Genomic DNA, 26,007 nt, shown 5'->3' with positions numbered 1-26,007 from the left:
TCTCTCAAGGGCTCTGTGGGTAGTAAGTAGCTTTCTAGACGTGGCAGCGGTGTCTGCTCACGTCTCTGCTGCGTAACAGAGCGCTGGAAGAACTGTCGAGTCGAACAGATGGGCACGGAGATCTTGGTCCGTCAGCTGGTCCGTAGCTTCCCTGACGGTTGCGAATGCTGGTCATGTAAAATCGTTTTAAAGTCCTTTAAAAGTTTTTGTTTCTCCCAACGGTCGTGGATGACATCAGTGCAACAGTTTGTGAATGAACCGCACTGGTTAGTAAGCAGATGGACAATGTCTCGAATTTTGCGGTCGATGCTGCGTTGAAAGATTTTCATGCTGTGAGACAGCAATCGAATCGGCCTGTAATTCAAGCTCTCCACGGGCTGCCCTTCTTCCAGATAGATATTGTTTTGCTTCGTTGCCAGTACCCCTCTTTTTTCACGTCTCGGTCCAGAAACTGCATTAGCCAGTTTACAAGATTCCCCGACTTCCATAGTTCTGCCGCTAGATCGTCTGGACCTGTTGCCTTCCCTATCTTCATTCGTTTAAGGGTTCTTGTTTGATTCAAATTCGTCAGTAGTTATCTGCTGAACGGGTCCATACTTAGGCAGAGCTAAGGGAATTATTAGATGGTGGAACTCTTCTGTTGAGATGATCTCGCAGTATTCTTTCCTAAGTTGAGCCGGACACGAGGCTGCTATGACCCTTTGCTCTCGTCTATCGTTTCGGGGAGTTTACCTTTCTCAGAGCCTGAAAAGGGAAGTCGAACGTGGTTTACCCGATCAGACATCCCATCAATCGAAGAAACAAAATCTCAGGTTTACTGTTGGATCTCATAGCTGCATGTGGAAGCGTAGATCGTTTCTTATGGTTAAATGACTTTCCTGCCGCTGCTAGATACCCGTGGTCAAGTGACTAGCGCAATCAAATATCAGTCATAAATAGGGAGGAGGCTCCGCGTAATGCAGAGGCATCCCTCGTTATTCATTATTAGGTCCTTGGAGTGGATCCGAAACGCTTTCAGAGCTTTGTGCGCTGCAATAGCAGGTTCACGCGCCAAAATCGTGATCTTACCTCAAAGATTTCCTCCGTTATTACGCTGCACTCTATGATGGGTTAGTGCTATGGAGTCAGTCGATTTGCTTTTGCCGTCTAGGTGTTCTTTAACTCGAACAAATTGATATATCCTTTTCTCCTTAATATTCGTCACCACACTGTGTACAGAAAATCAAATAAACAACAGATGGACTCAGACAATCACATTCCTCGTTATCCGGACATATTTTAAACTCCAGTATAATGCAGATACGGTCATGTAGACGATTTCACTTTGACCTTTTGTTTGAAGGCAACATATCAGTAAACTGACGTGGTGAAGCAATCCGCGGAAAAAGTTACAGATGGGGTTGTAGGTTGCGGGATTCGGGGTTGTTCCGTTCACCTCTTCCAAATCATCGTAAACGCGTGGATGACGCTGTTGTACGAATCTTGTTGTTGTACGGAATTTCAATCACAACGCGCCACTTTTGTGCACATCCAAATCTGACCACCCGAATATTAGTGAGGTCTCCACATAAACGTATCCAAGGAAAACCAATGAATAAGCTACTGAGAGCGGAAAGTTTATAAAGGCGCGTTCTAACGAACACGTAGGAATTAAGCGGCTCCACGGCGATGAGGAAGAGGTGGGCGAAACTACCCCCGATCTCGTAATCTACATCTCTATCTTCAGCTTTTTCCACAGATTCTCTCATCACGTCAGATTCCTGGTATGTCGCAATTAAGATTGCTTCCGAATTAGTTACGCCACTGCATTAGCACCTTCTCCCTATCCGTCTGAAAGCTTTCACCTTCGTCACTAATGCTGTGGAAATTTTCGGCATCCTCTCATTGATATTGGTCCAACGACAGCGAGATTTCGCCAGGTAATAGCTGACGCATTCGCAATCGTGGGTGTCGAGCTTCTACGGACGTCACCATAGTGGACGGCCTTGGCTTGGCCTCTGCTTTCTTGGTCCTTTTCCGTTTTCTTACAATTTGGCTAGTCTTTTGGCGTCTTCACCTGTATCCCCTGTATCATCTGTGCTCCCGTTGTTCAAGGATTTGCCCAAGCGAGCATCAGTAATATTACCATTTGTCCCGAACGCGCGCAAGAGCTTGAAGCTAATGGCCTAATGTGTTGAAAGCATCGTATTTTTCCTTGAAGGACTTCGTGAAGTAGTCTGACCATCCGGTCCGCGGTCGGCTTGCGGTGGGTTGATATGACGTGATATTCAGTCGCTCACAGCTCTGGTCTAGCGATTGACGATGAAACACATTACGTATCCACTCCATTTAATTTTACTTTGTTGGCATATGCGGCAGCGTCTCTGATCTTCGATCGGTGACGAAGATAAAAACGTAAAGCCATGAAAAGAAAACAACAGAAGCTTACACAAGAAACATACCTCTTAAATATAGGTTACGTAGAAATAAACTTGAATAAAGAGCAGTAATGTATCGAAAGTAAAGGGAGAAGAGTCAAGAGGTACCCGTATGATGTGCCGCCGAGTATCCAGGAGGCTAATGAACGTCGTTAATTGCACCGCACGTCTGCTGATACCGTCATAATCGCTACAGTAGCTTGATTGCTCCTCTTGTGCCACGTCTTCAAGATGCCCCGCCCACGCCACCCTCCCCACCCATTTCGCCGCGTCTGCCGCTCTTACGACGATTTTTTTTTTCGCCGCGCTTAAAGCTCTTATGATGCGCTTTCAAAGTCGAACGGAAAGGAAAGTACCTGGTATTAGATGTTGTTTGAAGGTCTACATAAAGTAACTTGTAAATTAATATAAAAGAAAGAAAGAATGAAATAGGTTTGTAAGTGATATGCCATTTAGAAATGCGAGTGACAATGAAATTATCCTGTCTCGACTTGTTAGGTGGAAAACACTCATCCATTTTTGGGAATGCGAGATATGTTTCAAAAAATGTCCCACTGATCGGTGTTATGCTATCTTTTTTACTTTTTTTTTCTCTAAGGATTTCTTTTTGTTTATCTAACTGGGTAAAACTGGCATCCAACGATTAACGAGACTCGAATAATGCCTCGCAGACATACACTGTACCTAAAGGTATATCTCGAAGATCCAAAGGTCTCTCTTCGCCACTAATACACCTAACCTGTCATATTGATTTTATGCAGAGAATAGATAGAAATGGAGCGATAAAACGCTGTTGAAAGAAGTTTGAAGATACAAAGTTCTATCATATAAAACAGTATAAAACGCACAAGCAAGTATTGAAATATATCAAATATTGACGTATTTTAATACTTGCTCTATGTAAACATTATATCACATTCGTAAATGCTGTACATAAACATTATATATATGTAAAATTTTGAAAAGCTAAAATGTAGAAAGGAGTTTAAACAATGTATACAAAGTAATAAGCGCATAAAGTTGCTGTTATTATAACTGCCGTAGTTGAAAGTTGAACACGAATTCGTTGAATGGCATCGTGACAAACACATATTTATGCACTGCTAGTTTATATAGAAAACTTAGATAATGAAATGTGTTAAATTATGAGATGTTTGAAAGTATATGCGTGTTATTCTTTTCCCTGGAGCATCTTCTTGAAATAATTTTTACTTATTCTTCTCCTTTATTCCCAATAATATGCGCTTAGTTTACTCTATCCGTACATTAGAATTCGCCTCGGCAATTCGTTTTTCACTCCCCACCCCCCCCCCCCCCCCCTCAAAATTCGTACCATCCACCGCTTCCTCGCGGCGCAAACGTCGCTAGTGGCGTTGATTAGAGAGCAATAGGGAGGCGGGGTGTAGGTGATCTCAGGCGGTCGTGGAGGATGTCTAGCTGGTGGAGCGGCAGTCGTAATTACGCGGAGGCGCGCGGTGCCGAAGGGAGGACAGGAGGGGTCAGCCGGTTTTTCACGGGTACCTCTTGTCCCGCACCCTCGATGCTCTTATGCGCTCCCCAAGCGGCCCGTTTCCTCCTGCACAGCTCGGAGGCCAGGCCGGAGCTCAGCTGGAGCATTCGGATGTAGTCGTTCCGTTGAGTGTGAATGGGGCAACGCAAACCGGTTTGTTCCTTATGAACATCGTCTTGTCCAGGTTCAGCTGAAGACCGATCTTCAACGTCTTTTATGAAACTCGATCAGCATTCGTTTCCTCTGATTGATACTTGATGTTATCAGAACGATGTTATGCGTGAAACGAAGATAGTGTAAATGCGGGCCGTCAACTTCCACTCCCATGTTATTCCATTACAATCCTCGAACCGCGTTCTCGAGGTTGGCACTGAATATTTTGGATGAGATTGTGTCACCCTAACGAACCTCTTTCTCCAAGTCGATTGTGACATTATTGTAGAGTGGATAACTTTTGGTCCTATACAACTCACGAAGTATCTTTACTTATGGATCAAGGACGCCTTGGTTTTCCAGGACCTCAATCTCAAATCTCTGGATTGAAGGCTCAAGTCCATGATAGTGAGACACAGCGGCATATTTAGCTTCGCAACATTCCTATGAGTTTTGAAATGGTGTCCATGTGGTCAATTGTACCGATCCTTTTAGAAACCCTGCTTGCTCATATGGCTGTCCTTCGTCTAGTGTTCTTTCAATCCCGTTTAGGATTATCCTTGTGAAAAGCTTGCAGATGACAGACAGTAAGCAGATTGGGCTAAAGTTATATATGTCCTGTAGGCCTCCATTCTTATACAAGCAAGCAACTGTGCACTGTCCTATAAAAACTAGACTGTCCTATGCAAACTAGCACTGTCTTGCTAGTTTTCCATTGCTTAGGAACCTTGCATTCCGACAGATGACGAGTGGAGGCCTTCACCATTATGTTGATAAGGACTGGCGGTGCGTTCATCAGATTATCAGACTTGCTTCTGCCGGTACCGAGTGAAGTACGATTCTTCACCTACATGATGGCATGTCGAACTTTGGAAAGAAAGATCTCTGGTGGTTTCGGAACTCTTTGCTCTCCTCGTACAGTCGTGAAGATGTTTTACAAGCTGTTAATATTCGTCGTCGATGTTATCCATGACGGTACTTTCCCGGAAACCGATAAACGAAGCGAAGAGCTTCCAGTCGATGATGGTTCTGAGAGTTCGCTTTGTGAACTTCGCGGTTTTCTCTTCTCTCCTTGTGAAGGAAAATCTTCCTCGGAGGAGGCGATGGTCCGATCCCATAATGAACTTTGGCACAACAGCGACGTCCGTCAGGCAGAACCTTTACTGATGATGATGTGGTGTATTTCATTACGGTGTCTTCCACCGGGGAACTCCCACGTTCAGATCTTATATGATGATCTTCTCTGCAGAACTTCTTCAGGCCCATATAGAAAGCTTTATCGTCTTTCTCATCGTAGCCTGATGTTGGAGCGTGAACGACGAAGATTGGCAAAGATGGAGTTGAACCACATCTTCTCATCCGTAAACGTCCAACTCGGTTCGTTGGTTGTTTGAAAGAGTCAAATTTCCTTGCCACACTCGTGTTGACGAGGACCCCAACTCCAACAACTCCTGTCACATGTTTCTAAGAACAGTTCTTCTCCAGTCTATGTGCGGCATTGAGAGGGTGGCCACGTCTCGTCTCGCTCGGTCCGATGATGTCGGACCTAAGCTCCCTGGGTTGCAGCTTCACATCTTCAATGGTCGCATCCGATGCAAACGTACTGACGTTGTAAGTACATACCGACATCCTAGTCATTTTCCGTTTTGGCAGCCTAGATGACTCCTACAAGCTTCCTGACGCTACCGTGCTAGACCTTCCTCGGGAATCAAAAGACTCTTTCTTATTACTGTGTCTTGCATATGGTTTTAAAACCCATTGGAAGGTTTCCGGCTTCAAGTATTATGGGTTTTCGAAGAACGTTTCGTTTTTTCGTAGTGGACAGGTGGAGCTTTTTCGTTCGAAGCGACTCTAAACGCCTGCGTTACACTTCCTAGCCTCTATGCTGCAAGCATTTGGGTGGAACGCTTGGAACATTTGGGTGTACAGGATGCAAAAGTATGAGTATTATGAGTATCACAGAAACAAGGAGTTCATCCTCTGAAACCACCTCCGTTTCAGAGCAGGCAGAAGGTTTTTTTTGCTCAGCGATTAGTTCCTTACTCGCCATCTGGGGACGCGCTACATAAACTCGCGACTAACCGGCTCTAATCACTCTCATGAGGGAGATCCGCGTTCCGGCGTCTTCTCAGAGTCCTTCGTTTTTACTTTCTCTGTCCATAGCCACCTCTCTTTCCCTGTCTTTCAACGTTAAGGTCATGTTGTTCCGCACACTACACGCGCTACTTCGACTACTCTCACGGTTTGCGAGCTACCATGTATTCTCAACGTTCCTGTCGGGTGACAGATAGATGACAGGACTTCAACTTCTTTCCCCCTCAGTCCCTGCCACTTAAAACGAGCACGTCCGCATCAATCACTGCGATTCTATTTAACAGACCCGATTTTGATTGTGAGATTCATCTCCATTAACTGCTCACACCGCTTGTAAGCAACAGCGCATGATAAGATAGGATACGGCAGGTTCTGGACACTACCATTATTATGTACATTATAGATATAATGGCGAACATTATGGATTCTCCTCACTAGAAAGATCACAGCCGGTTAGTCGCGAGGGAACCTGGCGCGTTCTCAGGTGGCGGAGGGGACGCTAATCGCGGATCAAGAGCGACCTTGTGGCTGTTACGAGACGCAGATAAATTCAGGAGACGGAACTTCTTGTTTCTGCTGCGCAAGGACTGACTGACAACATCCTTATATCCAGCACTTCGGTCAGGCCAAAACGTTGCGGTCAAGTGACGGGGAGCTGCAACGGAGTTTGGAGACGTCTCAAACAAATAAGCTCCACGTGTCCACACCAGAGAGACGAAACGTTCTTCGGGACGGGGTAACAAGAGTCATCTAACCTACTGAAACGGAAAACGACTGCGATGACGATCGGATGCGATCACTGAAGATGTAATTATGCAACCTAGTAAGTTTAACCACGACGTCGGACTGACCGAGAATGAACGACGCCACCCACGTAGTGAAAGAATATAAAGCATATGAAAATGGAGGAGAACTTTTCTTAAGCACATGCGACAGCAGAGGAGGAGGAGTTGGTGTTTTCGTCAACTCGAGTATGGCAAAGAACATCGATTCTTTCGAAGAACTTATGACCCGAACCGGACGTCTGCGAGTGAGAAGATGTGGTCCAACGCTAACTCTGACAATCTTCGCCGTTCGTCAACATCAAGGTACGAAGGAGACGAAGTTGAAGATCTCTATTTGGACCTGTAAAAGTTCTGCAGAGAAGATCTTACCCTCTACAAGATCATAGTTGAGGATTTCAACGCCAGAGTTGGCCCAAGAAGATCGCATGAAGAACTTCACATCGGAACCCACGGCCTTCAATGGAATGAGCGGGGAGAGAGGCTTTCCCAGTTTGTCGTGATGGCAAAAACATCTATATAAGCGCACGGGTTCAGAAGCCCTCCTCTCTACGCTGGACGTAGGAGTCATCCGGTGGAGGGTGTCGTGATGAAATAGACCAGATCATCGTCACTAAAGGTTCTGCCTGACGGACGTCGCTTTATATCCATTATAGTAGTATTTAATAATATTTGCTATATAATACATTGTTTGATTTATTATTAAGCGTCCAATCTGTTTCTCTAATCCTGTTTATTTTAACTAATGTCTATTTGCTATGAGCGGCTATATTAGGAAGAACGGTATGAGGGGGTCGTTTTCAGGAGGGTTTTTTTCCAAACTACACGTTTGACCCTGAATGTGGTTCAACACCACATTTGCCACTCTTCGTCGGTTACGCTCCAACATCAAAGACGATAAGGAAGAGGAAGACGATAAAGCTTTCTATATAAACACTGAGAGAATCATACCTTCTACAAGGTCATTGCTGGTGATTTCAACGCAAGATTGGCCCAGAAGAACGCCTGGAGAACTTAACATTGGGACCCATCGCCTTCAATGAAACGAACTGGGGGAAAGGCTTTCCGAGTTTACCATGAGGACTAAGAGCATCTATGGGAGCTCACAATTTCAAAAGCCTTATATTGGACGTGGTAGTAACCCGGTGCAGGTTACCATGATAAAATTGACCACATCATCGTCAGTCAAATGCTTGCTTGACGGACATCGCTGTTAAAGATAAAGGATAAAGTGTCTGGCGTGAATCAATCCGCGTGGGATGCGCCCCCACGTTCACTTCAATTCAGAATCGTTTGAGGTTCGCGAACATGTAATTGGCCTATACAATGACTTGCGTTGGCTGGCCAATGAGTCAAGTCAGTGTTTTTATCTTCCCTGACGAGTTTGATACCAATTTACCGACCCCGGAGGGATGAAAGGCTTGGTGGGCATTTGGGCGGATTCGAACCTCCGATCGAGCGTGCAGGGAGCGGAGCCTCTAACCGCTAAATTACAGTCACCCCATCACACATTGATCGCTGTTGTGCCAAAGTAGTAAACGGGATCGGACCATCGTCTTCTCCAAGGAAGATTTTTATAGGGAGAGAAGAGAAAGCCGCAAAGTTTCGAGAGCGAAGTCCGAAAACTATCAATAACTAGGATCTTTTCGCTACACTAGCCGGCTCTTGTGAAGATTTTGCAATGGACAGCATCAACGAGAAATACGGCTCGTTGAACATTTTCATGACTGCACGAAGAAGGCTCAGAGTTCTGGAACCACCAAGAGACCCCTGAGCTCGCGAAACTTTGCAAAGGGGCGATAAAAGAAGACCCCGAAGAGAGAAGGGAAGAATTGTTGGCTGGAGCTACAATAACGTTTCTCCAAAACCTCGTTGTCATAACAAGGAAGCATAAATACAGTTGGCTGAAGTTGCAGAGACGTGAAGAGAATTAGCTGCGCTCGTCGAGATTTGAAAACGTGGAGATATGAGTGCTTTCCGTAACCCAAATGGAAGAACCATCGCATCGAGAAGGGGAAGGGCTTCTACTTCTTCTTCTAAGAATTCTACTCTGATCTCTTCGTCAGCTGTGTCCACTTACCTCTTCGCCATCTGAGAAAAGACGTGCATTCCAGTCCAGAGGTTCTCCCGTCTGAAGTACTACATGTTATCATGTCGCTAAGAAATCGTACGGAACCCGGTCTCAACAGGATAAGATCTGAACATCCGAAGAATTTTCCACCAGTCCTTATCGACATACTGGCAAGGTTCTTCGTTATCTGTCGGAATTCAGGTCCTTAAACAACAGAATACCGTGTTGTTGTATAAGAAGCAAGATCCAAATGACATCGGCGACTATCGCCAAATCTGCTTACTATCCGTCATCTACAAGCTCTTCACAGGAGTGATCCTCAACGAGATTAAAAAAGTGTTAAATGAATGACAGCTCGGCAAAAGAGCATAGTGCATGTGGTAAAGAATACCAAGAACACCCGGCTCTCTGCTCACCTCTTCAACACCACAGCACTTCTTACCTTGCTCTATACCTCAGGAACGGGCACTTCGCAAGCAGAAAGAAAATGCGGTGATCGTCATTGAACACTCAATTGAAAGAGTGATGCTAGGAGTATCCCGCTTTACGCAAGTGAGGGACGGGATTTGAAGTTCTGTCCTTTTTCAGCTATGGAAGTTTAGAGACGCCGCCACGCTTGCCAAGGAAAGCAATATTGGGTGGGCCGGACATGTGATGTGCTTCTACAACAACCGTTGGCCCAGAGCTGTGAGCGGGTGGCTTCCACGCGATATTAAGCGCGCTGCAGGAAGACCGGCGACCCGATGGTCAGACTTCTTCACAAAGTTCTTAAAAGAAAAATTTGATGCCTTCGTGTTCCACGCGAAACGAGAAACCAGTGGGTGACTTTGGCGATCCGTATAAGTGGAAGAATTACTGGCTCCCGCTCGACCAGTCGGAAGAACAAAGGGAGTCAAGGTGATGAAGGTGAGTGGCAGATAGCGGTTTAGCAATTTCTTCTTCTCGAGCTTTAGCTCCGATTTTTCATTTTCTTTTGGTTACATCTAGGAAATATAATTTTGAGAAATGTGGGAAATTCTACCGCTTTTAAAAAAGACATAAATTACAGAAAAGAAATTTGCAATTTCAGACTTATTGAAACTAACTTTTTCCTTCGCAGTTTCTTTGTAGTATATAATTTTGAAACAAAGTGTTAGATTAGTCCTAGTCACGGCACCCTAAGCCATTGTTATCAGCCCCTCAAAGGAAACTGAGTCCCCCAAAAAGAGTGTGAAATTCTGAAGTCTAAACTAACTAAGACTTGGTTGTTAATTCTTACGACCCACTGTTCAGCAATAAAGCGGTTTATTATTCGTCAAAAACAACATCCTCATCAATATCTTTATCGTCAATTTTTTTGTGCTCAAATCGTCTAAGCAAAGCTATTCAGCAGTCCGTCAGAATGATGTTTTAGAAAGTTTGTAATGACATATTAGGTATGTGCGCAATTGTTTCTTTAACTATGGATTGGACTGAGAATGTTTGCAAGAAGCTCTCCCTTCTCAAAATCGCGATGATTTAGGTGCGATAAATCTTTGACGAGTATGTTTATAATCATTTACCAATTCGGCTGCAGAAGCTGATTTGGTTAATAACTAATTCTTTGTAGAAGAGAACATCATGCTTCTATATCCATTGTTTTCTGTTATAGTTGTGGTCAGATTTATTCGCACGGTTCGGCTTAAAAACAAAAATTCCAGAAATTCTTGGAAAAAGTTAAGTGCAATTTTCAAAACGGCTTTCTTTTTTGGTCATAGCCGGAGAACGTGTAATCGATTTATTGTGGAAACTTTTCAAATTTTGGACGTCAGGTAATTGATTTTCTACTTAGTCGTTGAATCGGCATTACGTGAGACGCCGTAAGAAGGCTTGAGACCGCTGCTGCTGCCTCCATCTGTAGACTCAACTAAAAGAAAACGAAAAATTGGAGCCAGAAGAGGAAAAATTGCACGTTTGTCCGCCATTGCATATCAATAAGTATGCTAATAAAAATAAAAATAAAATGAAAATAAATGAATAAAAACACAACTACTAATATATATTTGACTTACCTGACTTAATCGGCGAGCTGGTGTTATTTCCTAACGCGGTTACCCGCTTCTTCGCCGAGGCGTGATGTCCTTGAACATTGCTGGGTGCAACTTTTTCAATTTACAGCTTGCACAGAATCGCTACTATGTCCGGCATTTCAACGTACCAAAACGGAATATTGTTGTCAAAAATTTTATGCTTTAGGTATTTAGCCTATTTCGGTAAGGCTTTGACAATGTGTTGGACAGCAGCACTTTTTACAAAATCTGGGCAACTCCTGCCATATGACTGTGGATATTATATAGGTCGTACGTGCCCAGGATGTATATTCAAGCATTTGATTGCATTTAGTACAAGTAGGACAAGCTGGGATCAGACTCGTACACGCAGCCTTATATCTTTATTTATTTGTATTTTTATATTTCCATCTATATCGGGGCGGGTGTGCGCAGTCGGTTAGAGATCCATTGTAGCCACACAGTTGATGGCTTGAGACCGTCCTGGTGCCAACCAAACTCCATCTTTCGGGATTGTCACCAGACTTCTCTGGGAAGACAAAAACACTGACTTGATTCGGCTGGCCCTCGCAAGCCATTTTATAGGTCAGCACGCGTTCCAAATAGTTCAACGATTACGAATTTCAGTAAAACGCGTTATCTTTTATCCTATATTTATATCTACATGTACATATAGAGGTACCAATCGCATAGTGCGACACGTAGCAAAGCGGTGGATAGGGTGGTAGGCGCGGAACAAAAACAACCCTGTGCCTGCCGCTTGCCCTGAGATGCAATTGTATCCAAGAGGACTGTAAAGGAGACGGTAATGAGTTGTCTTCAATAAATAAGTTCGACATATCCATGACAGCACGTACTCCCACAACTCTATTGGGACAAGAGACCTGCAATCAGCCCATGTATTACAAAAATCAACGCACAAGCAATGATAAGAAAGTGTCTCTTGACTCCGGAGGAACGCCTGGGATAGAAACGCCAGCCAGGGTCAGATTGCAGGAGTCACCTAGGCCACCGAAATAGAAAAAGATCAGGATGACGATCTGTACATTCAACACGGGCACGTTTACGTCGGATGTGGTCAATGAAGATTTTATGACGGAAACAAGAAAATTTGGTACAATTTTACTGAAATAACGGCGACAAAACGACGACGTGTATGACTTTGGAGAAAAAATCCTTTTAAGTATATACGACAGTAAGGGAGTTGATGGGGTCTTTGTCAACACTAGTATGACAATGAACAACAATTCTTTCGAATAAGTAACTGAAAGTGTGGGCCAGTACCGGATTTGACAGTCTTTCCTGTTTATCCCACTATATCAGACACATGGGAAGAAGAAAGAAGTTTTCTATATGGACCTAGAGATGTTTTACAGGGAAGACCAAAGCACTTTCTACAAATTTTCATTGACGTTGACGATTGTTGACGATTTCAACGGCCAAATTTGGTCTCTCTCAGTATCGTAATGAAATAAGCAACATTATTGTCAGTAAAAGTTTCGTCAGACTGTCGTCACTGTCGTAACGAAGTTTATGCGGGTCCGGACCATTATCTCTTGCGAGGAACAATTTCCTTCATACGGAGAGGGTAGAAGGCAGATAAGTTAGCAAAACGAAGCCCTGGAGCCATCATTAACTAGACTTTTTCGCTTTACCAATCGGTTTTTGCGAAGATGCCTCAATGGACAACATTGATTATGAATATTATCAGGTCATAAATCATCGTCACGACTGAACGCCTATCTTGAAGAACTCTGTTGTAGGATAGGAATTTCACCGTGTTATTCGCGTAGAGTAAACCAGAGTTGTATTCTCTGCATTCTTGTATGACCACCCTGTTGTTTTTATGTCGCCATGTTCCGTTCTCTTCTCTTCTCCGTGTTCGACTTCAATAAAGCTACTCGTCTTCGTCAACGACATCCACAACAAACTCTCCAGCCAATATGTCAGTTTAAGGTGCAGCAGCTGCAGCCTACAACGAACTCGTCCGTGTTCGCGAGGCTTTACAGTGCAACAAAAGGAGATCCTAAAGAGAGAAAGAGTAGTATGGGTTAAGCTGGTGAGGTGAGAAAGAGCATTCGTCATGTTCGTTGAGACTGTCAATCGTAAAGCAAAGATGACAACCTTCTGAAATCTGAATGGAATAATCACGGCACTGAGAAAGAGGATGCAAAAAGTCATTCACGACTTTTGCTCTAATTTCAATCCACGTATCTGCTCACCATCTGAGAAGATAGAGATCTCATTTCAGGGGTGATCTCTCCGATACACAGCACACTTTCATCCCGACAACGCACTATATACAACAAAGTCCGAAGAATAAAATCTGAGCATCTTAAGAATCTTTCACCAGTCCTCATCAACATCCTAACCAGACCATTTACGCCTTACCTGTCGGAGTGCCAAGTCGCTAAGCAATGAAAGATTAATAAGACTGCGATGTTGTATAAGAAGGTAGATCCACATGGCAGCGGTAACCATCATCCTATCTGCCTACCGTCCGTTACCTATAACATCTCTACAAAAGTGATCCTTAACAGGATTGAAAAAATATTCAATGAAGGAGAGCCGCTCCTGCAAGGTCTCGAAAGGGGTTCAGCAAGCTTGCACACATGCACACCGTTTCAAAACTCATAGAAGTGTCGAGAGCACTGGATGCCGCTGTGTCTCACTTTCATCGGCTTAAAAAGGCATTTGGCCCAGCTAGAACGGGAGCGGTCATGGAAGCCTTCGACAAGGCGTCCCTATTCGGTGCATAAAGGTACTTCGAGAGGTTTTCAGTAACTTTATGACCGTAATTTTGCAACACTAAAATGTAATAAAGTGTAATAATGTGCATGGCATTAACCAATCCACTTGGGATGCGCCAACTCGTTCACTTCAATTAATAATCGTTGAGGTATGTCTAGTCTATACAATGGCTTCCAAACGCTAGCCGATAAATCAATTTAGTGGCTTTGTAGTCCCTGGCAAGTTCGGCACAAATTTATCGTCCCCCGAAGAACGAAAGGCTTGGTTGGCACTAGTGCAGTTTCGAGCCATCTATGATTCCTGCAGTCACAGCTAAACCTCTCACGGAATGAGCCACATCAGACCCTGGTATACAGTATTACCTAAATTATTTAGCGCTACTGTCGAAAACGCAATGTCAGGCTTGGATTGGAATAACATGGGGATGAACTGATCACCAGCTACATCATCCTCGTTCCGTCTATGACATTGTTCTGATAACACATAGTGGAGGGAATGCTGTTCGAGTTCGGCGAAATGTAGAACTATCGGTCTTCAGCTGAAACTGCGAAAGACGATGATTATGCGAAACGAGTGGGTCTTGAATGCTCCACTCATGCTCAACGGAACAAACATAACCGAATACACCAACTATGTACACCCAATTCGGGAAATAAACATGAAGAAGGACCTAACTCCCGAGCAATTCAGGAAGGATTGAAAAGCATTCAATCCTAGTACTACAGCAATTTAATTCATTCTATAATTTAGACATGACAGCATGGAGAATGTTATAGAGAAGGCCAGGAACATCCTTCTTCGTGGCTCACCGACACCCCCGCTGTTTCTCATTTGACCCAGACTTAAGATTTCTGAACATTCTGGAAACAGGAGAAAGATGTGGACAGCGTCATGGAACACACAACTCAATTGGACCATGATGCTAGGAGTATGTTGCTTTGCGAAAGCAAAAGAGGGGTTCGAATATTACATCGACAACGGAAGATTAGAGACGCTGCCGCATAGTGCCAAGTAAAGTTTGGTGGACCGGGCAGGTGACGCGTTTCGAGGAAATTCGCTGGACCACAGCCGTGAGCGGCTTGATATTACACCCACATCAAGAAACACCTTCGGACCAAAGCCTTTTAAGAAAAGTACGCTTCTTTTCAATTTCCTCCCGAGAAGAGAAGCCAACGGACAATCTTTGCGAGTGATCGGGACAAATGGAGGTACCTGTGCCCGATCGAAGAAGAATCAAAAGAAAATTGGACGTCAGGTGACGAAAGTTCCTCAGTCTCGATCCTCAAGCACACTAGCAAGATATTCATCTGAAATTGGTAAATAGCAAACTGAACCGAAAATGTTGAGACTTTGGTGCTGTTTGGAGTGACTATGATTACTACTCCTCAAGATGAACCAAGGATACTTATGGTATTGAAATAACATCAACAGGACACTGCCCAGCTGTACCTTGCAAGATGTCACCACCGGCATAATTGGATAGAAAAAGGCTTGCACATCTCCTTGTCCTACTTCAGTCTAAACTTCAAACTGCAGAGTGCATACCGCTGGTGTTCGGATCATAGTAGTCTTCTCCTGGTTGATTCGATTTCCTTGATTTTGTCATCAGTTGGGCGAACAAGGTCTCTTGAAATCCCACTGAGCGCATCAAAAGACGGACTCGATGAGGAGAGTCGAAAACAGCTTCGAATTCAAGAGATGCTAATTGCATTGGTTTTGAGGGCTGCTCTTACATTTCGAGCACTCTCCTGACCATGAGCGCGTATCACCAGTCGTAGATCAAGGAAATCTATCGGAACTGTCATGTCGATCTCCGTGTGAGGTAACAGTACTTGTTTTCTTTTCTGCCTCCGTACCGTTAAGGAAGAGGAGAACTGGGCGCTGATCGACAACAGATGCAACGTCTCGAACAGCTCTAGATTTCCTGACGTCCGACAAAGATACGATCCTTATCAAAGTATAGTCGAGCTGAAGTCTACAAATTCTGTCACCATCGTGGAGCTCCCCCTAGTAACCTTAAGCAAATACTCATTCGTAATCGCCTATATGATCGTATTTGCACGACACCGGAGTGTAAAATATGCCCGGATAACAACGAGGGTGATTGCATGAGTTCATGTGTTGTTTATATGATTTGCTGTGTACAGTGTGGTGACGAATACATAGGAGAAACAGCTAGACCACTATGTATTCGAATCAAAGAACACCTGGACGGCAAAAGGAAATCATGTGACTCCACTGCATTGGGTGGTCACAGGGTGCGGCGTCATAACGGAGAAGATTTTGAAGTTAAGATCACGATTTTGGCGCGCGAACCTAGCATTGCGGCGCGCAAGGCTCTGGAGGCTTTTTGGATCCACTCCAAGAGTCCAAAAATGAATTGCAAGGAGGAATGCCTCTCCATTGCGCGGGAACTCGCGCCTTATTTAAGGCTGATATTTGATTGCGCTAGTCACCTCACATCAGGTATCTAGCAGTGGCAGGATAGTCAGCTGATCCTAGGTACGATGTTTTCTTCCACTGGTAGCTATGAGACCCAACGGTTAACGTAGGACTTTCTTTGTTGGGCGGATAAGGCGTTTGATCGGATTAGTCACGTTCGATTTCACCCCTTTCAGGCTCTGAAGAAGGCGATATTGCCGAAACGTTAGCCACGAATAAAGGACTATAACAACCTCGTGTACGGCTCTACTAAAGAAAACAATTATTGAAGCACTAACATGCCGAGGTTTATCGAAAGTCGCACATGGAGACTGCAAATTGTTGTTTTCTGCTGGCACTGTTTCTGGTGCTGATTGGACGTTGCCCCTTGAGCCGATGGTGTCAATGATTCCTCATAAACCGTGAAGGTGATTTTTAAGCCAGTCTGCTACAAGTCAACTAGCAGGACTACCGTTGCCCCAGTTTGCTTCGCGGGGCAAAAGCCCACTTCGCATAAAATCGACCATTTCCACAGTGATCGCCTTTCGGCTGGATGGTTGAACCTATCTCATCTCATTTTATCTCTTCCTGGCGCCGGCGCACTAATTATTATAGTTCCTCGCAGTTATCGCTTGAACTTCTATTTCCTCTCCCCATCAACACCACCACAATTGGTGCTCTAGTTTCCAGTCTGTTGGAATTCACTCGACAGCGACCATCCGCCAGTTCAACGTCACGAAACTTATGTTGGTAACCATAGATTACATATTCTTTTTATGCAATTAACTTATTAGGGTATGTTCTCCTGCAGTGTGCTGGATGACAGCACCTTTTTCCAATGTTTGGGAAATCTGCGTCGTGTAACGGTGCGGTATATTTCATACACTTAGATGGCTGACTGCATTCCGAACACCTTAATAGATTGTTATTCTACAAATCATCAATGTTTACTAAGTCATGATTACCAGGCTGAACGCGTTAGCTGACCTGAGACTGATAATTAATAACTAGAAAAATTTCAGACATGTTATAGTGCTCGCATAGATCTGCTCTAGTGATTAGTAGAAATTTCTAAAAAATACTTCAGATTCCCGCTATATAATTAAAAGTTCTTTCCAAACTGTATTTTTTCGCTTTCTTTGCAGACATATTTATTTATTTATTTATTCATATACACAAGTGGTGCGCCAAAAGAGAAAAACGAAACACATTTGTCTATGTCAAAACACTAAGGGAAGAATCGGCAAACTCATTGTCAATGGGGCCTGGCGCAGTCTTTTCCATGGCGGATGTCAAACATGTCGTTCTTCTACTCCAGAAACTGAAGAATCCTCTCATGATATCTACTCCTCCAATCCAGAACTCTTAACATCGGTCTATTTATCTACATATCAGGATTTGGACGACCAACTCCGCCCAAGAAGGAGCACGTTAGTATCCAGGGCGAATCTGATGAAGGATCTTTAACAAAGAGGGTTTACCAACTTTCGTAATCCTCAAACGACTAACCAGCACAATCTAGACAAGACCAAACCAGCTAGAAGCCAATGAAATGAGGTTATTCAGAGACAGCTGAGAGAGGAGGTAACATGACGGAACAAGTCAAAAAAAGAGGTATAATTATAAGATATTAGTATCCTTGTTAGTGAGCGAATTAGGCTCCATGGATAGGAAGGACGTGAGAACTGGTCATGTAGTTAGCTGAAAAAAGAATAAGTTATGAGAAGGAAGGGAGAAAAAGAGGGATGTAGAAAACAACTAGGAAAAAATTATTGGTGGGAATCTATGAACGGTCCACATACTGAGCAAATGGCACCAGACATCTGAAAGTTGTTGGTATCAGAGATCATGCTGTTAGACATCAATATTCAAACACCGGCGTAAGTCAATTTTCTTCAAACTCATCTTGAATATTCTACTGTGTTCGGCTTCAAGAACATCACGAGGTAAGGGCTTTAGCCATCTTGCAGTTCCATTGAAGAAGTTATTGAACAAGAGGGCAAAGTTTCTATGCTGTATTTCAGCGTAATGTAAATTGAAACCAACAGTTCTTTCACTAGTAAGTCTGAAACACCAATACTTGCTGGCCGATAACTTGGTCTCGTTTCTGAGGGCTTGAAAACAGAAGATTAGGTCGGTGTGTATATGTCTGTGCTCAAGGTGCTCATATCTAATTTTTTGAGACGATCCTTGTAGCTAGTCAGCGCTAATTCTGTTGACATTCTTCTGAATAACATGCGGATAAAAGTCTCTTGCACCTTTTCGAGCTTTGCTATATGTTTTTTCTTTGAAGGGATCCAAATTTTTAAGCCATATTCAAGATGAGGTAAAACAAACGATTTGTATAGATGGGTGAGAATAATTGGATTAGAGGTGTAGGCAAGGCGGAATAGCCGAAAAGAGATATTCTGATGCTCTTCTTACAATATGATCAATATGTTATGAAGTTGAAGTTATCATCCACAAAAATTCCTAAGTCTATTACAGATTTACAAATTTCAAGACTTACTCCTTTCATACTATACTCAGCCACATTCCCTCTACCTACATCCATAACCAGAGACCATCTTAGCTAGGGATGTTTGAAGTGCAGTACTTATTTCATGGTAATTCCCATCATCAAAGATGATCTTAAAAAATCTAATCATTAATTTAATCTTAATTTCGTCAGCGTACATTTGGACTCTCACAAGCGAAGAAGTTCTGAGCACATTTGGTAGGTCGATTGTGTAGATAAGAAACAAGAGAGGGGACAGGACTCCACCTCGTGGAACTCCACTGGTGAAAGGGCATTTGGCGGAGTATCTGTGGTCAACTTTGCCGGTCATATTTCTCATGTTACGATAAGAAATCATCCTATCTAAAATATAACCCCGCATTCCAAGGTGCTGGAGTTTAGTTGAATTAGTTGCGAGTGACATACTTTGTCGAAAGCTTTTGCCAGGTCAACGTATACTATGTCTATGGATTTACCTTGGTTCAGAGCTAGAAACAAGTCAAAGACATGATATAAAATGAGTTAGTAGATGTCGAAGCACCTCCAATGAACCCATGTTGTTGAGCAGGAAATAGATGAAACTTATTTAGCCAAGATAATTGTTTGTCCCTGATTATTTTTTCCATTACTTTCACCGACGTTGGTATTAAGCTAAAAGGACAGTAATTATTCAGCAACTTGGTACCTGGAGACTTTGGAATGGCTGTGACAATGGCGTTTTTCCAGATCCCCGGAACTTCACCTAATGATATTGAGATGTTAAAGATATGAGCTAGAAGGGGAGATAAAGTAGCAGCACACTCCTTAGATACAATATTTGTAATTCCATCATACATTTCACTAACTTAAGGCTTAAGAGATTTGAGGTCTGGTTCCATCTTCCTTGCCCATTTCATCCTATAATGGCCGAACATTCCACCCATATTCGACACGTACTCTTTTACGAGTTCGAATCTGGCCACCCCGCTGCTGAAGCCCATCGAAACTTAAGTCAAGTATTCGGCACTGAAGCCCCTTCTGCGCTGTCTGTGCGCGGCTGGTTCCAGCGCTTCAAAGCCGGAAACAAGAAACTCGAAGATGAGCTTCGCTCTGGTCGACCGACCGCAATATCGTCATATCGTTCGACGAACTGAAAAATCTGGCGGAGCAGCATCCATATGAAAATGTGCGGGCCAGTCTCGGCTGTTCGCTGTCCACCATTGTAACTGGAGATGAAAAATGAGTCCCCTACGTCAACCACACCCACAAACGTGCGTGGTGCGCTGGCGATGAAATGCCGGATCCTTTCGTGAAAGGTGAAATCCATGAGAAGAAGGTCATGTTGAGCGTCTGGTGGGGAGTTCACGGAATCTACCGTTTCGAACTGCTGCCGGACAACACGACAGTTACTGCCGAGGTCTACTCCGCTCAACTGCAAAGACTGGCCGACAAGATCCGCAAGGAGCACCCGAAGCTCGACAACGTTCGCCTGCTGCACGATAACCCTCACATCGCGAAGAAGACTTCAATCCCAGAAAATTCTGGAACTCGGATGGGAAGTTTTACCACACCCGTCGTACAGCCGGGGCCTGGCCCCGAGCGACTACCACCTCTTCCGATCGCTTCAGCATCACCTGGAAGAGAAGCGCTACGATGATCGTGACCACCTCGAAAATGACCTTCGGGCTTTCTTCGCCTCCAAGTCGCCGGAGTTCTATGCCAAAAGAATCGTCGAATAATAAAATGTTGTTAAAAAGTTGTGTTGTTCTGAAATTTTGCAGATACTTTCCGAACACCTTAATAGATATCAGCAGGATCTAAAAACATGTTACTGCATTGCTCTTGGACAGGAGCTATGCCAACAATTTCTGGAAGGGTGTTGCAACAGTTTGAAGAAAAGACATTGGCAAAATGCATATCCAGAACCTGGGGTTTATTTCCGTCTGTAACATACGTAACTCCTGTCTGATCCACAAGACTCGGAAGTCTTGCATTCGCCTTCATTTTCTGCCTTAAGTATAATTAGGGAAGCTTCATAGATTCTCTGTGCGATAAGCGGCGTTCTCGTTAAGCTAGGTATTTCCTCATGTGGAAGTCAATGTCAGGACATACTTTCTTGTGTAGTGAACTACGTAGGGGGTCGTCTAACTCTTCAAAAAGACATTGCCTCTGAGAATACAAAGTTTATAGTTGACGTGGTAGTTTCAAAGAAAAAGAGCGCGGAAATCGAAAAGGAACAAAATTGGCCAGACCCTCCTAATCCTTTTCGCAGAATTTGAAATAGATGTCAGAACATGAGGAGTATTGATCAAATAGAGCAAACCAATCAACACCGGAAAAATAATTGTTCAAAGAAGAGTAGTCAGCATCAAAGAGGTTGGGCATAGGAGTTCCTGGTGCTGACATAGCTACGGTGATTTAAATTGGATAATAGCGTGATCGGATGAGGCTAGCGGCGGAAGAAGATTGACGTCAAGAGTATAGATGCTAGGTGCAAGGATAATGGCAAGAATTCTATCGGAGTGGGTAGGCAGATTCACATTTTGAACTAACCCAGCATTAGAGAAGAAATCCAAATAAAGCGATGAAGCCGAGTTAAAAGCTATTGAGTTGACCCAGTCTACATGCAGATTAAAGTCGCCAAGAATGATTGCATGATGAAATGAAAAAAAAACATGAAGAAATTGCGTGAGTTGTAAAGCAACTTCACGACCAAAATCTCCCGTTCCACATTGACGTCATAATTGACGTAAAGAGAGGGGTTCCTGAGAGTGACACAATCTCAATCAAAATATTCAGTCCTCTCAAGAACGCGATGAGAGCATTGGAATGAGATAACATGGGAGTGAAAGTTCACGGCCGGCATGTACACCATCTTCGTTTCACTGACGACATCGTTCTTATAACATCAAGCATCAATCCGGCGGAACAGATGCTGCCCGAATTTGATGAAACGTGTAGAAGGATCGATCCTTAGCTGAACCTAGACAAAACGATGTTAGTGAGGAGCTGAAGGGTTTCTGATGTCCAATTCACGCTCAACGGCGCGAATATATCCGAATACATACATACATACATACATACATACATACATACATACATACATACATACATACATACATACATACACACATACATACATACATACATACATACATACATACATACATACATACATACATACATACATACATACATACATACATACATACATACATACATACATACATACATACATACATACATACATACATACATACATACATACATACATACATACATACATACATACATACATACATACATACATACATACATACATACATACATACATACATACATACATACATACATACATACATACATACATACATACATACATACATACATACATACATACATACATACATACATACATACATACATACATACATACATACATACATACATACATACATACATACATACATACATACATACATACATACATACATACATACATACATACATACATACATACATACATACATACATACATACATACATACATACATACATACATACATACATACATACATACATACATACATACATACATACATACATACATACATACATACATACATACATACATACATACATACATACATACATACATACGTACATACATACATACATACATACATACATACATACATACATACATACATACATACATACATACATACATACATACATACATACTCGCGCCTCCTTTCATGAGGTATCATACTTCTGTGTATATAAACATTGGGAAAACCAGCACTTTGAAGTAGACGCACATTAGCAAAGGCGCGACGCCAGTAAAACTTGAGACGGGGCGACGATTTTTGCGAGGCGCGGACGAGAGGGATTAGGTTCCGCATGCGATATAGGTCAACTGGGCGACGGCTTACATTCAGCGCAAGCCAAATTTCCTTGACGTTGTCCTCAGGGTCGTCCAGCCTCTCTGAGGAGGACGAAGAACTCCCAAAGTTAGGTAGACTACTAATTACTATGCTACGCGACTGTTTGTCAGCTTCCAACTGTTCGGCAAAATCAGTTTCAACTTTTTCAGCAAGTACTGCCAGCATTTTGCCTATAACGAAGTTTTTGTTCCGTTCAGCACTAGAGATTAGAGCTGATGAGGTCTGATGCGGGCATTCCACAGTAGTCTTGTTCTGTTGATTGAGAAGATTTTACCGTTTGCGTCTCAATACCAGAGGTAGATTGTGAGGAGAGAGGACGTTGTCTTTTTGCAACACGAGTAGATCAAGCTGGCACGATTCGATCTCAAACTTAGGCAATTAAAATATAAGCATTGATCAAAGACTTGGTAATCGTCCTGCCAAAAGTGTTGGCACTACATTTAAAGAATATTAAAACTTGATTTGACACATATATTTTGTCCACTTTCGATACTGTTACAGTTTGAAGATGTATTCCGGAGTGTTTTTCTTCTTTTTCAACAATTAACGCAGAATGATTTACTGACATGAAATGACGTGGACGCCATTATTATACTGATAAAGATAAGGGTTCTACGCCAATCCTCTGATCAATAAAGAGAGCTAAAAAAACAAAGTTTGGAAAGAACTTTTAATTGTGCAGCGGAACTTTGAAGTACTCTTTAAAAATTTTTAATGATCACTGGTGCCGAGCTATGCGGGCACTAGAGAATGTCCGAAGTTCTTCAAGTTATTAATTACCAGTCTCAACTCAGCTAACACTATATGTTCAGCCTGGTAATTAACAACTTAGTAAACAGTGTTGATTTGTAGAATAACAATCTACTAAGGTGTTTGGAGTGCAGTTGGCCAGTGTATAAATTATACCGCATCATTACACGATCCAGATTTCACAAACATTGGAAAAAGATGCCGTCATCTAGCACAGTGGCCTTGGGTTTGGCCACCAAGACTGGAGGCGGTCATTGTCGAAAAGGTCGATTCGTGTGGGCAGTTTTGCCCCTCAAAGCAAGCTGATGACAACGGTAACGAGATATTATCGGCACCATTAGCTTAAGTAGCAAGGTCTAACCAGCACCAGAAACAGCGCCAACAGAAAATGACACGTTGTAGAATTTAGCTCGGCTATATTTTGATAAGGAACAAATCGGGCGCTGATCGGCAACAGATGCGACGTCCCGTACAGATCTAGATTTCTGGACATCTGTTTGTCTGACGTCCGGAAATCTAGAGCTGTACGGGACGTCGCATCTGTTGCCGATCGACACCCAGTTCTCCTTTTAACGATACAGAGACAGAAGAGAAAACAAGTACTTTTACCTGACTCGGAGATCGACATGTCAAGTCTGAAAGATTAAAAGTGCAGGAATGAATCGCACTGACGCGTGTCAACGGGAATATGGAGCACGAAGAAGTTTAATGATGTTGACTCTTCCAATATGCAAATTCATTCTGAGAAAGAAGTTGCGTTATCAGCCGAAGTCTGCTCGCAAGAACCAATGAACGTCTGAAGCGAAGGATTTCGGAAGTGCGTAGGAAGAAAAAGACTAATATATGAAAAGCCTTTCTTTTACAAAGACTGCATAGAGGCACGGTCAACTGGTGTTTACTTGTTCTCAACGTTAACAGCGGAATCTTTCTTGCTTGAGCTTGCCTTACCAGTCTAAAGGATTGAGAGTTTGACGGGAACGAAGAAGTTAGGGCGGAAATACAACATCTAATCCCTTCTTTAGGATTCGTGAGATAACGAAGGTCACAAAGTTTGACGAAAGAAAAGGTGACTCTTGGAGACACATTATCATAAGATTACTACGCAACTAGCATCGCGAAACTTAAGAACTATCAAGAAATATTATTTTTGCGTGTAATATGCAACATTTGGAATAATTTTGGGCCGTCTTTTTAAGCATAACGATAAAAAACAACTCGTAATGGACAAGCCAGCTTCCCTCCTTGTTCTACGATTGACCAGGTGCTCGTTGTCAGCAGAGTGATCAAAATGTGGGAGCAGCACTCGAAGCCAACGCAATTAGCATTTCTGGAATTCAGAGCCGTTTTCGACTCTCCTCATCGAGTCCGTATTTTAATGCGCTTCGCGTCAGTGGGATTAAAGGAACTTTGTTTGCCTAACTGATGACAGAATCAAGCAGAACGAATTGAATAGAAGAACAACTGCTACGATTCGAACACGAGCAGTGCGCATTTCGCAGCCTGACGTTTAGACAGAAGTAGGACAAGAGGATGTTGGGGCCTTTTCTGTCCAACTATGCTGGTGGTGACATCATGGAAGGAGAGTTGGGTACTGTCCCGTTGATGTTATTTTAGTACTATAAGTATCCTTGGTCAATCTCGAGGAGTAGTCATATTCATCCAGGCAAGGCGAAGCCTCAACGAGTTATCAGCTTTGGTGTTCTCGAACCCAGCTGCGGATGATTCACTATAACCTCGCCTCGATGAATGCAAACAGATGTGGATCTCCTAGAGGTCCTCAACGGCAATCGTGGTTTTCAACCCGAGGAGGTCGTCAACGCTTTTTGTTATCTGGGTGGCATGCAGAAAAACGACGACAGCCACAAGAGGAGTATGCAGCAGAGATGCGCTAAGGACTGTCTCTCATTTATTTCCTTGACCGGAAATTTCCAAAAAGTCAAGCTGCAACTCTGCCAATTCGCTCTCTCACGTGAGGATCCGAGATTTAAGTTGCACAGTCTGATGAGGAATGATGGAGAAGATCGACTGCACGGAAGCAACACTGTTTAGAGAGGATTGTTTGCATGGAAAGAAAGTTGCTGAGGCTACTGTTAAGATACTTTGGGTCAATGCTATGCCATACAATACCACTTTCCTCGCTTGAGGTGTCATTGTTTTGGAAAGTCAAAAGGTGTTGTAAGAGTGAACTCCCAGCGAACGGTGGGTATTTTTGCCGACGAGAATTTTTTTTATAGATTGTTAAGACACTAAAAAGAAATGGTGAGTTTGGTTACTTTACTTATAAGCTTATTTCAGGCGGTTTCAGTCGGTGACAGAGAAACTGAAGTTTGTGCCAGGACTTGAAGCAAAATGTGAGTTGTTCTGTAATATTTCACAAACAGAATACGATAAATAATGTGTAGACCAGACTTGATAAGCGCACATGCCGAAGGTTATCTTTGTAATTTGGAAGTAAACTGGGTTAACTAGTGAATTTTTCCATTTGCTCTGTTCGTGTCAATGTGTTCTTACATTACGCACACTTTGCCTACCTGTAGCCGGGCATATTTTCGCGTCTATGATAACCCCACCGAGATACAGGGGTAAGACGAGCATGAGTGGTAAATTA

The 26,007-nt window shown here is 43.1% G+C and overlaps 5 protein-coding genes across 5 annotated transcripts; 4 read left to right on the top strand and 1 right to left on the bottom strand.

Annotated features, from left to right (window-relative positions):
* Positions 1 to 4,847: 4,847 nt before the first annotated feature.
* On the top strand, positions 4,848 to 5,474 carry RB195_024241 (uncharacterized protein; the record flags this gene model as incomplete). The annotated part of the gene is made up of 1 exon (XM_064211944.1): positions 4,848 to 5,474. One exon carries the CDS (start codon positions 4,848 to 4,850, stop codon positions 5,472 to 5,474), a length of 627 nt encoding a protein of 208 aa, XP_064067825.1.
* On the bottom strand, positions 5,044 to 5,439 carry RB195_024242 (uncharacterized protein; the record flags this gene model as incomplete). Its single annotated transcript, XM_064211945.1, has 1 exon — positions 5,044 to 5,439. One exon carries the CDS (start codon positions 5,437 to 5,439, stop codon positions 5,044 to 5,046), a length of 396 nt encoding a protein of 131 aa, XP_064067826.1.
* Positions 5,475 to 7,030: 1,556 nt separating the features above from the next.
* On the top strand, positions 7,031 to 7,345 carry RB195_024240 (uncharacterized protein; the record flags this gene model as incomplete). The annotated part of the gene is made up of 1 exon (XM_064211943.1): positions 7,031 to 7,345. The coding sequence occupies one exon, from the start codon at positions 7,031 to 7,033 to the stop codon at positions 7,343 to 7,345; it is 315 nt and encodes a 104-aa protein (XP_064067824.1).
* A 12,651-nt stretch (positions 7,346 to 19,996) lies between these two features.
* RB195_024239 (uncharacterized protein) lies at positions 19,997 to 20,359 on the top strand (the record flags this gene model as incomplete). The annotated part of the gene is made up of 1 exon (XM_064211942.1): positions 19,997 to 20,359. The coding sequence occupies one exon, from the start codon at positions 19,997 to 19,999 to the stop codon at positions 20,357 to 20,359; it is 363 nt and encodes a 120-aa protein (XP_064067823.1).
* Positions 20,360 to 24,929: 4,570 nt separating this feature from the next.
* On the top strand, positions 24,930 to 25,812 carry RB195_024238 (uncharacterized protein; the record flags this gene model as incomplete). The annotated part of the gene is made up of 4 exons (XM_064211941.1): positions 24,930 to 25,003; positions 25,063 to 25,269; positions 25,695 to 25,750; positions 25,802 to 25,812. 4 exons carry the CDS (start codon positions 24,930 to 24,932, stop codon positions 25,810 to 25,812), a joined length of 348 nt encoding a protein of 115 aa, XP_064067822.1.
* Between the last annotated feature and the right edge of the window lie 195 nt (positions 25,813 to 26,007).

The sequence above is a fragment of the Necator americanus genome, chromosome X, assembly GCF_031761385.1.
Source record: "Necator americanus strain Aroian chromosome X, whole genome shotgun sequence".
In the NCBI taxonomy this organism is placed as follows: domain Eukaryota; kingdom Metazoa; phylum Nematoda; class Chromadorea; order Rhabditida; family Ancylostomatidae; genus Necator; species Necator americanus.
The sequence above is the reverse complement of the archived record's forward strand: the minus strand, read 5'-3'. Positions and strand labels throughout refer to the sequence as shown.